Source organism: Phalacrocorax carbo, chromosome 9 (assembly GCF_963921805.1).
Source record: "Phalacrocorax carbo chromosome 9, bPhaCar2.1, whole genome shotgun sequence".
Classification (NCBI taxonomy): domain Eukaryota; kingdom Metazoa; phylum Chordata; class Aves; order Suliformes; family Phalacrocoracidae; genus Phalacrocorax; species Phalacrocorax carbo.
This window is the reverse complement of record NC_087521.1, coordinates 18,702,971-18,715,059: the sequence shown is the minus strand read 5'-3', so window position 1 is coordinate 18,715,059 and position 12,089 is coordinate 18,702,971. Positions and strand designations below refer to the sequence as shown.

Below are 12,089 nucleotides of genomic sequence, written 5' to 3'. Positions count from 1 at the left end.
TAAAAGCTCTACATCTACTTGAAAACAAGTGCTGTACTCTCAGGCTTACAACCACCGTCTGCTATGCAACCTATGATTTAAAAATCTGCACCTGAACGAACTAAGAATCTGCACCATTTTTTGAGAAAATTTTAACAGACGATATCCTATTACTACAAACACTACTGTATACAAAGCATTCCTTTAAGGTTTCCAAGACCCTGCTTAAAATGTAAAGCAAAACAAACAAGATTTCTTTAACAGAGTAAATATACCATGCTTACTTAACATCAATTATAAAATCATGTAGTCAATTTCTACAAATTTATTATTATTATCAAGGCCCATATGGTCTTCCCATTCCCATCCTACCTCTCATCTGTCAGTTCAAAAGTCTGCAATTGCCACGTAAGCATTTCCTAGCAATTGGAGACACTACAGCTCTGGGGCAGTAACTCTACGGCTCTACGCTTACTGGCCTCCTCCAGCTTTCCACCCTTCATTGGAAGCAGCAGCAAGCTGGAGCTACCCAAGATGAGTGGGAATCTCTTTCTCAGCAGCCTTCAGCTGGGTCGACAAAGGCAGACATAATTACGAACTGACTGGAGGGTACAAAGAGTCATGTAACACACGTTACAAGCCCCTTAATTCTACTTCTCACAGTGTCGTGGTTCAGCCCCAGTCAGCAACCAAGCCCCACGCAGCCGCTCGCTCACTCCTCCCTGGTGGGACGGGGGAGAGAATCAGAAGAGTAAAAGTGAGGCAGCTCATGGTTCGAGATGAAGACAGTTTAATAGGTAAACCAAAAGCTGTGTGTAGAAGCAGAGCAAAACAAGGAATTCATACACTCCTTCCCATGGGCAGGCAGGTGTTCAGCCATCTCCAGAAAAGCAGGGCTCCATCATGCATAACGGTTACTTGGGAAGACAAACACCATCACTCCAAACATCCCCCCCCTTCCTCCTTCTTCCCCAGCTTTATATACTGAGCATGACGTCATATGGTCTGGAATATCCCATTGGTCAGCTGGCATCAGCTGTCCCAGCTGTGTCCCCTCCTGGCTTCTTGTGCCCCCGGCAGAGCACGGGGAGCTGAAAGTCCTTGACCAGTGTAAGCGCAACTTAGCAACAACTAAAACATCTCTGCATTATCACCACTGTTTCTAGCAAAAATCTAAAACATAGTCTCATACTAGCTACTATGAAGAAATTTAACTCTACCCCCGCTGAAACCAGGACACACGACTTCTTACCTCCTGCATGCCCAGCACCTGGCTTTCCAGTTGGGTTTTTTTTTCCCCATTTCCCACTGTTCTATAATGACTTTTAGAGTACTATTGCAATTACGTACATAACTACTACATTCTGTAGCTCTACTTTAGGCGCAACAGCATGTTGCACAAAATGGTTAACACGGTGTCTGACTATTAATTAGTAGAGATTTCAGCAACACAAATTGTTCCTTTAATAATGTTTTATTATCTTATAAAAAGACCTTTTAAATTTTAAGTGACTAGGATTAGTTGGGCAAGCAACAAAATGTGTCTTGAGAAAATACATAAAATGAAAATCATTAGCCTATGCGGAAATTTGCAGAGTACTTTCTTGGGACCTTGTTGCGAAATTACACTAAATCTGGATCAATAAAAATCAATCCCCACTCTTATGAAGCCCAAGAAATTTCAGGGTAATTTTGAATTAGTATGAGGATTTCACACTTCAGAAAAACAGCCTTTATACAGTATGGGCTTCTGTGGCTTTACAGTACTAGAGGTAGTGTCTGTAGTAATAGTGCTCTCACTACTCTTTCCTGTGAAGTTGCCAGACCAGCAGTAGGAAAGGGACGAGAAAAAAAAAATGGCTTTGTAGATATTTTTTTCAACTCTACCCTGCAATTGTTTTATCTTTGTACTGTTTTCTTGAAAGTCAAAAGACAACATTGCTGCTCATCTGTATCAATTTCAAATGGCTCATTTTAAATTGCCCTCGTGGTACAATTCTTCCTAACCTCTATTTGTGATTTAAACAAACATAGGAACAAACAATGCTAAATTATTTTTAAAATATTAGAATTCCAAACATACAGCAAGAATTTATTAGATTTAGAATGACTGTCTCTTCAAGGGTTTCAAACCTTTGTCAGTAATGGCCTTGTTTCCTGTTTAAGTACTATATTTCTCTACCGTACGTTATTATATATGAATAGTATTCAGTGCCTAGGTGGATACCCACCCTGAAACTCATGACTTCCTGAAGTTACAATGCTCATGTGTTTAAAGAACGCAAGTGTCTTTGGGAGGACTGGAATGTTAGATTATAATATTTTAGTAGATAAAAGTGTTTCCTAATGATTAAAAAAAAAGTATACACCGGAAATCTAGATTACAGCAGAGACCTGAGAATCAGAAGGGTTCCATTCACAGTTGCTCAAAATAACACAAATATTCCAGTATTTTCTGTATTTCAGAGCTAAGTTATAATTCCAGAAGCAGACACGTACTGTTAGATAAATATTTACAAGACCACCTCTAACTCATTTTTATGCAATAAACATGGGTATCTCAGAAGTGCAGAGACTTCGTTACAACTACAGTTGATTCTCTTCGGGTAAGCTAACTGCCTTTGCACTGAGTTAAAGATGATCAGAGATGCTCAGAAACCTGTTGCTTTTACTGTCTTCAGCTGGAGAGGTGTCTGTTCAGCACTATAGGAAAACCAGACTATTTTGAGACGTTCACTTGCTTTGCATCACCAGCAGATGGCACACGGATAAACGAAAGAACTACAGTGTCATTTACAATTAATCTGTATCAGGCTAATACAAGCCATCCCCCTAACTGCAGGATAACAATACTTAGTCCCTTCACAGGTCTCTCTGACACCCCACACCCCCCGCCCCCCGGAAATACCTAAGCCATTACAATATTGAACTGTTTTCTGGGAAGTGGAGGACCTTGAATAAAAGTGTTCTGACTGCTCAGATTTTAAGATACCTTTGAAATGTCAGGGTTGCAGCCCCGCTAGCACCAGGGCCCGTTGAAAGCTTTCATGCCATTAACAAATGATGTTCTCTTGCTGTTTAGAACGTTTCCTTTTTGGGCAAAAGTTTATGCTGAACAACCTTTTTTTAACATCTAGTTTGATTCTGAGGGCTCTATCCTGGCAAATCATATATTTTATTATAGCTTCAATTAAGGAATACAACAGCCTTTAACTTAAAAATACCTCCATAAACAGCAGACCTTGTGATAAAGGCTTCCTATGGTCCTCCCATGGTATCCCCACAGTGCTTGCTCCTACATCTTTGACTCTTGTGCCAAAGGGACTGAGATATTTTTGTAACTTTTTCACCAATGAAAGCATTTGAAGTCCTCTCTCTGTGAATCACCTATTTTCACAAAACATGTAGAAAATTTATCACAGAAAAAGAGTCAAAGACACTAATTTGGTTGAAATAATGCTTAGCACTATTGAAAACAGAAGAGGCAAAGAATAATACCGAGTAAACCTTTGTTTTCTTAGGAACCCAGGCTGTTTCATGTAGACTTTCCATCAAAAGTATAATTTCTACAATGAGTTCAACTTATAATACCCTCCCTGTATCTTCAGTCTGAAACTCAAAACTGCTTTCTGTAGTGGCAAATATTTACAATGAAGGCACACGTTGCTAACGTCAGAGGGGAAACTGGAATATTTGGTATACAGAGGATATCTGATGTATTTTACTGTTTCTACAAAACGACTGAAGTGAGGTAGAAAGTGTTAACATTCAAATGTTTCACAGGTATAATTTCAGGTTGTCTACTGACTTGAACAGGTATTTGTTTAGATTCAGTCTGTGTTTTCACAGTTATTTGCACATTAGCAGAAACTTAACTTAAATTGAAGGCTTAGATGTGTGAAAAGAATTTTAAAGAGGGGGATTTTCAGCAAATTACAAAGTAACCAAAGATAAACCCCACAAAAGGATGATAACTACGAAGCATAATGAGAGCACCTGGACAGCTACGAGAGTGACAGAAGCTGTACTGATTTAGGACTGTGAGCAGAGTGAAAGTAGTATGCATTTTGGCTACTTCTCCTAGGATTTTTTCAAAGACCATCCACGAGAGTGAGAATTTTTTCAGTGAAAATTTTTCTACTGATTTTGATGGTTCTTAAATAATAAATTATTTGGGAATAGGAGCACTTGTCTGAACTGGACTTCGCAGAACTGATCCCAGCAATTGCAGTACTATAGCAGATTTTGCAATAATTAAGTTTCCTGACTAAAATGCACTCTTTCTACATCTTACAGTAAAAAACCTCCAGTCACAAATTTAAGAAATAATTTTCTGAGATTTAAACCTCAGAAACCGAGACATATGGTGGACTCCTATCTTTGATATACCATACATGTAACTGTGATCTAAACATACATTTCCTCATAGATGTAAGTGCACTGTCCACATTGAATATAAAACCAGGATTCTCACACTGTGTGTTCTCCTGAAGTACAGAGAGCAAATAAATATTTCTAAAAAATCAATCAGGTCTTTTAGTTCCTTATTAATGCTTCTATTTGCTTGTTGTAGGCTTTCCCTGCACTACACAGCAAAAAAAAAAATTTTTAAACCCCTTTCTCTATAATTCTTTCCATCTGGTATCTGAGGTAAGGAATAATTATACTATTCCAAAGAGATTTTAAGATATTTTGTTTAAATTATCTTTTCATTTTCATTTAAAATGTACCCTATCTTTACTTCTAATGTTACAGTCATAAAAATAATGGAAATTGGTGGTTTCTATTTGTTACTTTGTTTCCTAGTTGTTTGTGGATATACAGAATTTATGGGAATTATTTTTCTACAAAGCCATTTCAGATTTGGAATGTGAATATGTACTGGAAAGATGCCCAGTCTTTCCTTACAACATTCTCATAGAAAATGTTTTAAACACAAGTATTAAACTTGCTATTTTTACAGCAAACCTGTACTTCAGACATTGCAAATCAAAAATATTGGGGAAAAAAATAATTCAGGTTAGCCTTACCCATCAAGACTTGTTATTTAAAAAATAATCCATAAAAAGATACAGAGATCTTTGGTGGGGTATTAGATATAGGTATCTAAATCCAGCACTAAAAGCCAAAAAACTTCCACTTCACTGTGCAGAGATGTGTGAACACTGTATTTTCCTAATAGCAGCTCCTAGACCTTAGCTTGGGTTCAAAGAGCCCTCAGTCCCAGGTGGATATAGACCTCAGATCTCCCCAGCTGCCCAAGAGGAATGTGCTCATCACTCAGCCAAGGCACCAACCCTTCTGTGCACTGTTTTGTTGGTGGCTCTGGGGCTCTTGTGTTCTCAGCTGCACAGCAGCCACCTCTCAGATGCAAGCGTAGGAATCACCTCTGTCTACAATGGACTAGAACTGCAGCATTTGTGTGAGATGCAGGGATTTGATCTCCCTGAGGATGATAAGGACACTCAACCCAAGTTGACAAATGCTTTGCAAACACTCTATCCGCTGCATTAATTTATTAAGGTTTGGTGCTGTTGCCTCTTCCACCTTCCACTGCCAGCTCATTTTCTTTCATCTTCTCTTCTTCCCTAATCCCGCAATGATCTAATCCAAAAATAGTTAGTGAGACACCTTCGTCCAAATGGGTGATTCAGGCACTATGTGCAGAAGGGGATTTGTGCTGTAAATTCAATAGAAGTCAAGGATCCTCTATCACACCACCCTTGTTCTATTGCCTAGTGTAGCGATTTTTTCGGTGGGCTTCCTGCTATGAATTCATTCTTCTAACTCTGAACACATTAACAGTACACTACAGCACTAATGCTGTATGCATGCTAAGGAGGGAACAGAAGGCGTTTAAACAATCTATGTGAAATCCTAAATGACTTAGGAGTAGTGATGAAAACTCCTTCAAGCATCTAATCTAACACTTCTGAAAAGGTCATATTTAAAGGAATGAAATGAGGACCTGAAATATAGGTTCCTCTCCCTTTTTATACTATGAGAATATTCAAATCAAAGTATCCATTATTTCTGTGCCTCAGAAATAATTGTGCATATGAACACAACACAGAAATATACGCAGTAAACACTGCTAACTCCAAGTAAATTAAGAGATTAACCTGGTTATGAAAATCCACACTGGATTTAACCTTAATTTATTTAAATAAGAAGTAATTACTATCTTTCTTTTATATTTGCATGATGATATACTTTCATTATTATAAAAGAGAATAGGATGCTCTGTTAGTAGTACTACTAATAAGGCTTGCTTTCCTACTGATGTGTCTTACATCTTCTTACCACACTCCTGAAGTCCCTCCAGTTTCCCCAGTTTGCTGCCTTTTCCTTGCCTGTAGTCCTCCCTCACACTACCATCCCCTACTTGCTCAGCTGCGGCTGACAAGATGCTGCAGGTGTCATAAGTGGACATCTAGTTTAAGCTTCTCTGGTTGCTTATCTTTGGCAGACAAGTTGCACATGTGGAAATGGACAAAGAACAAGATGACTTTCCCTAAAAAAATGTATGTTAATTTGCTGGGTTTTCTCCTACCCAGCCACTGACATTTGTACCACTAAGGCTCCTACTTCTTACTCACAGCTGGGTGAAGTCGGCTGACAGTTGCAGAACTGGAAAGCGGAAAAAGCTGACAGAGAGCAGTGACCCACCCACACACTCCTTTAGGAGAAGAGGTTAAAACATGGCAAGTCTCCACTGCTTTTCTGCAGCATCTATGCAATCACATGAGAACTTCAAACATGACTTTAGGTTTAGCTCATTACTGAATGCACTGATAGTGTTACATTTTATTTGAAAGTTACAGTGGGGCAAAATTAGGCACTTCACAATCACACCTGTGTTTTTTCCCTGTTCACGCAAGAGAAAGAAGCCTCTTGGACTGATTTCTGGTTTCAGTGATAAAAACACTCCCATGAATTCTGAGAGTACAAAGTCTTAGATGTGAAGCCAGCTTTAATGGAATTACATTTAAGATTTTTTTTTTAAGAAACGGCAAAATCCAGAGGACAAAATATAGTCATTATTTTCTAAATTTTCTGAAGCAAAACCTTATGAATAAAGCCCTAAGAAGCTACAATATCCCAATTTTGAAATCAAGTCCTAAGCGTTCAATCTGAATTTTGCATGGATCATGAGTGTCACAGTATTGCATTTCATAAAAATATTATGAAAGTGATACAACGTATCACACTCTGACATATGCACCATATATAATCTTCTAAGCCATTAATTAGAGGGGTGCTATTTATACGCTTATTATGCTGGATTACACAAAAGCTCTTCTTTACACCTGCTCCTAATGCCGAAGAGTTAGGTCTCTCAGTCCTTTATAACTAATAATCTAATACTATTCTGCATAAATGCAAGCCATTCAACCAAAACTGTATTTGTTTCAGGATTCAAAAACTCCTCTGATAAATTAGAAAAAATCTAGTGAAATAGTTATATACAGTAGCCTTAAAATATGCTGATTGATTCATATTTGATGAAGTAATTATTGAAAAATGTTTGTTATCATTCTCCTAGCTACACGCTTCACATGGCCAATAATGTTTTGGATGCAAGTTATTGCTCTATTCATACTCCAAAAGCAGTAACAAATGGCTATATCTGTCAGCAGCACATTTTGTTATATAAATTGCAGGCAGAAGCAAATGAACTCAAGTCAGTCCCATCATCATTTGCTTGGGCAGCACCTCTATAGAGATAGCAGCGGCACCAGCAGTTTCCAGTTTTCTAGAAGGGTGTGTGAGGGGCAGTGTTCCAGAAGAGTCCGTATGCTACTTTTAAGCGGTATGTGTACAACAATCAATACTCATATCACAGTGTACAAACTTTTGGCCTAAAAAGGTTCCTAACCTAATGTGGTGGGTTGACCCTGGCTGGATGCCAGGTGCCCACCAAGGCCGCTGTATCGCTCCCCTCCTCAGCTGGACAGGGGAGAGAAAATATAATGAAAGGCTCATGGGACAAGATAAGGAGAGATCATTCACCAATTACCATCATGGGCAAAACTGACTTGACGTGGGGAAATTAGTTCAATTTATGACCAATCAAATCAGCAGCGGGTCCATCTTGGAGCCAGCTGGCACTGGCTCTATCGGACATAGGGGAAGCTTCTCACAGCTTCTCAGAGGCCACCCCTGCAGCTGCCCCTGCCACTATTAAAACCTTGCCATGCAAACCCAATACACCTGACTTCACTGGGTAGTTGTGCTTGTGCAAGATGGCAGAGTAATGCAGGAGCATAGGCTACCATGTGCTGTAACAAGTCTCCTGTGGGAGTGGTGTTATTATTAAAAAACACCAGAACGCTCCCTCACAAGCACGTCCTACACGACAAGCGTATGTGCTGGCTTCTACTGCTACAAGAAACTCAATACTATGCCATCCCATGAACATGCATTTTGAAGATGTTCCAATATCTAGTGTCAAACCAACCAACAGAAAAAATATACATATATGGCTAAATGTATAGACACACTATATTTAGATTCTTCTGTACATATTGAAAGAAATATCTCTTGCTAGTATAATCTGTGCCTACAAGAAAGCCTCCCCCACCCCCAGTAGTGGTATTAACTTCCACCCTCTGATATTTCTAACTGGAAATACATTAGCAAAACTCTAATGCACAGCCGGCCTCACCCAGAATGGAGAGCAGAAAAACCTTGATCCATTGTGCTTCAGAGAAAGCTGCAGGGTACAATGTGGAGCAAAACAGCTAGTAGGGTTAACGATTTGAATCCTGTTTACTTTAGGACATGTTTCACTTGAACCATGCAAGAAATCGTCAATGAAATGGGACCAATGACGTACTTAAGTCCTATTCCAAATTTAAATTATTTGCTGAATGGAGATGGGATTATTCACATTAAGTGACTAAAACTCACTTAATAGACTATTTGACTAACGGTCAAATTAAGGATAGGTTTAAGTGATTTGCTGAGCCAAGGTTTTAATTTGGTAAAAAGTTAAGGATGGTGACTAACATTCCCCAATTTAAGTTAAAATATATCTGAAATATAATAGTACAACTTCTAAACACCATTCCTTCCTTGAAGATACAAATAGATTCTTTCTCAGCTCTGCTGGTCAAAGGTAACTTCAGTTTCTGAAAAAGCAAATTGGTATTACCAAATTAATGCTTAAGTTTTAAAACCTGTTTGTTCAAGTGGCAAATGAAGGAATAGAGAAGAAAAGGAAGCTCACAAGTCACAGGTGTGTTGTAACACCCTTCCAGCTCCAGTCAGAAGTCAGATTAGTGCAAGGATTTCCTGCAATGCAGGAAAAATCTAAATAGGATGGCATTCTCTGTAAATATGCAAAGCATTTTAGTTTTGTTTTAGAATCTTTGAAGCCCATGTAAACTGTCTAAACCTAACAGCAGCCTCCATGCAGCAATGATGATGGCTTCCCCATCGCTGTAACATAACAGTGATACAAATACATGTCATTGATTAACAATAAGCATATGATTTCATTGCTGTTCAGATACGTGCCAATCACTGCCTGTGGGAATGAAACAGCCCGATGCAGAAGACCAGATTTAACCAACAAAGCTGGTTTAGGATGACAGCATTCAGATTATTTGAGGTCATACTACAAATCTGTGACTATGTTAATCGACTCCTGAAATTACTACAGTAAATAACTTGGAGATTTATACCTGGAACTAGGCAAAAGCATAAAGGATTCAATATTTTTATGGGGGGAAAATCAGCCTTATCTGAACTTTGACAAGACCTACATGCAAATCCTATATAGTCTAATATAGTAAAAAAAAAAAAAATCTGATTTTTCTTTTTGCTCAGTATTCTCTCTAGGCAAAACAGAAACCCTGATACAAAACAAATAAAATTTTGGTTCGTTCTTTCTTTACAATAACAAGACCAGGTCTCAACAAGAAACTTGGTATGAAGTACACTAGGACATGAAATAGGGTATCCCACCTCTCTGTATTAACATTCTGGGTAGACAGTGCATGGATACAACTGTCTTGTAGAGAAACCACAAATATGATGTGTTCTGCTTCTTTCATAAATTGTCTGCAAGCAGTCCAATGGCTGTTCTGCCAAGTTTGCTCACGCACAGATTTCTATGTTAGCTCACTGTAAGAAATTAGTATCTCTGCCTGTGCTAATCCCCATTGTCCGTAAAGATTCTTCCTATGTGTCTGTAAAACCAGACATTGGGCTGTCCACGCACATGCTACTGACTCTGTGACAGCCTTCTATGCAGACAAGCAATAGCTTCCCATGTAACTAGACACACATTCTTTCCTACTTTTGAACTATTTTTTTTTAACATAAGTCATTTCCACAAAGCTTGCTGCAACCTGAATGAAGTTTAGATCTTGCATCTTATTTATTCTAAGGTCATCAGACAATCAGCATGCTTTCTGATTGTCTACAAAAATATTTTGAGAATAAAAAATAAGAATAGTCAGAGAAATTATACATTTGTAATAAAATTGCCTTCACACTACATAAGAGAGCATAAAAATCGGATGCAGAAGGTACTAGTTTTTCCACCAAATTGCTAACTCCCATGTAGTATTAGAATCATGTTCAAACTCTACTTTGATATCAGACATCTTCTGGAGTGACATCTGTCATTATCGCCAGGCACCGGAACTGACACTGAGATGCAACATGAAATCACAACGTTATCTCAGTGCATCTGACTTTATGCAGCTATGCATGGTTTTGACATTACAGGGCAGCGCTGAATAATTTCTACCACTGCTTTATGCCATGCATGTCATCCAGTTCAGATCTAAATACATTTTAGATATTTTCCAAGAGGCAGAGTTGGCTCATGCAAACATGTTTATGCCTGTTTTTATCATGAGTGACAAATGCCCCTAAGATTATTCATAGGCAGAGAGCACATGAACGGCCCATGGCTGATTAAATTTGGGTAAGGGATCACTTTACAAGAGCTTCAAAGCTTGTGAGTCTTTTATTTTTCAGCTACACTTGCATTAAAATCCCACCAAACCAAAAAACCGGGATCTACATCCAAACACTGTGTAAGGGATGCTCTACATGGGTTTAGACAGGCTATAATCCACTATAATCCATGAACACCAGCTTTGGAGAAGAATAAAGTTGACTCCAAACAGCATGGAAATTTAGGCCTCCAAAACGAAGCGACTGATACCGGCAGCCTCAAACGCTCCCCACAGCGGCACTAAATGCCATTAAAATACAGACGCAGGCTTGTGACGATAGGTGCGAGCCGGACACTTCACGGCCCAGGAGGATTATAACTTCTCGGGGGTTATACGGGTAACCCACGCGTGACCGAGAGGGCGGCAGAGCTCTGGGCAGCCGAGGGCCAGAGGAGCGAGCCCCGAGCCCCCCTCAGCGCCGCAGCGAGACCCACGGCGCTCGAGCGGGCCCCGCCGCCCCGGGGCAGGCTCTCTGCCCGGCTCCCCGCCCCGCTCCCCGCTCGGCAGCGCCGCCATGCCCGCCCTAGCACGCCGGCGGGGAAGGCGGAGGCACCCCCTGACCGCCCCGCCGGCGGGTGGGTGGGCGGCCGGGCAGGCCCCGCCGCCTCCCGCGCCCCCCGCTCGGCCGCCGACCCGCCACCGAGCCCCCGCACCTTGGCTCCGCCTGCCGCCGCTCTCCATCCTCAGCCCCATGCTCCCGGCCGGGCCCGGAGGGGCGGCGCAGCCGGACGCTCGGCTCGGCGGCGGCGGTTCGTCCGCCGCCGCGGGCGGGGCGGGGCGGGGCGGGGCGGGGCGATGGGCCCGGCCTGCTGCGGCCTGCCTCGGACGCCTCCCGCGTTGCCACGGCCGCGGAGCGCGGCGCCGGGCGCGGCGTCCTGCGGCCCTGGTGCCGCGGCGTCCCGCTCGCCAGCCCCAGCCCCGGGCCCGGGCCCGGCGTGGCGGGGCCCGGCGGGTGCCTCTCGGACGCGGCTCCAGGGCGTCCCTCCAAGCGGTGCGGTGCGGCCAAGCGAAAGCTTTGCCTCCTCAGTGAGAGGTGCCCTGATTATTTGAGCCTTTTTCGTGTAACTTGACGGGAAGTCGAATAACAACGGGTGCCAGGGAGTGATTTAGGGCGAATTGCTCTTGTTTCAGAGG

The 12,089-nt window shown here is 41.3% G+C and overlaps 1 protein-coding gene across 2 annotated transcripts in view; it reads right to left on the bottom strand.

Moving 5' to 3' along the window:
- SPATA7 (spermatogenesis associated 7) overlaps positions 1–11,710 on the bottom strand; it is a 44,616-nt gene extending 32,906 nt beyond the window's left edge. For both annotated transcript variants that reach the window (XM_064460526.1, XM_064460527.1), the window contains exon 1: positions 11,609–11,710. In XM_064460526.1, coding sequence (XP_064316596.1) covers positions 11,609–11,648 — 40 coding nt within the window. In that variant the 5' untranslated portion in view covers positions 11,649–11,710. The remainder of the gene's footprint in view (positions 1–11,608) is intronic.
- Between the last annotated feature and the right edge of the window lie 379 nt (positions 11,711–12,089).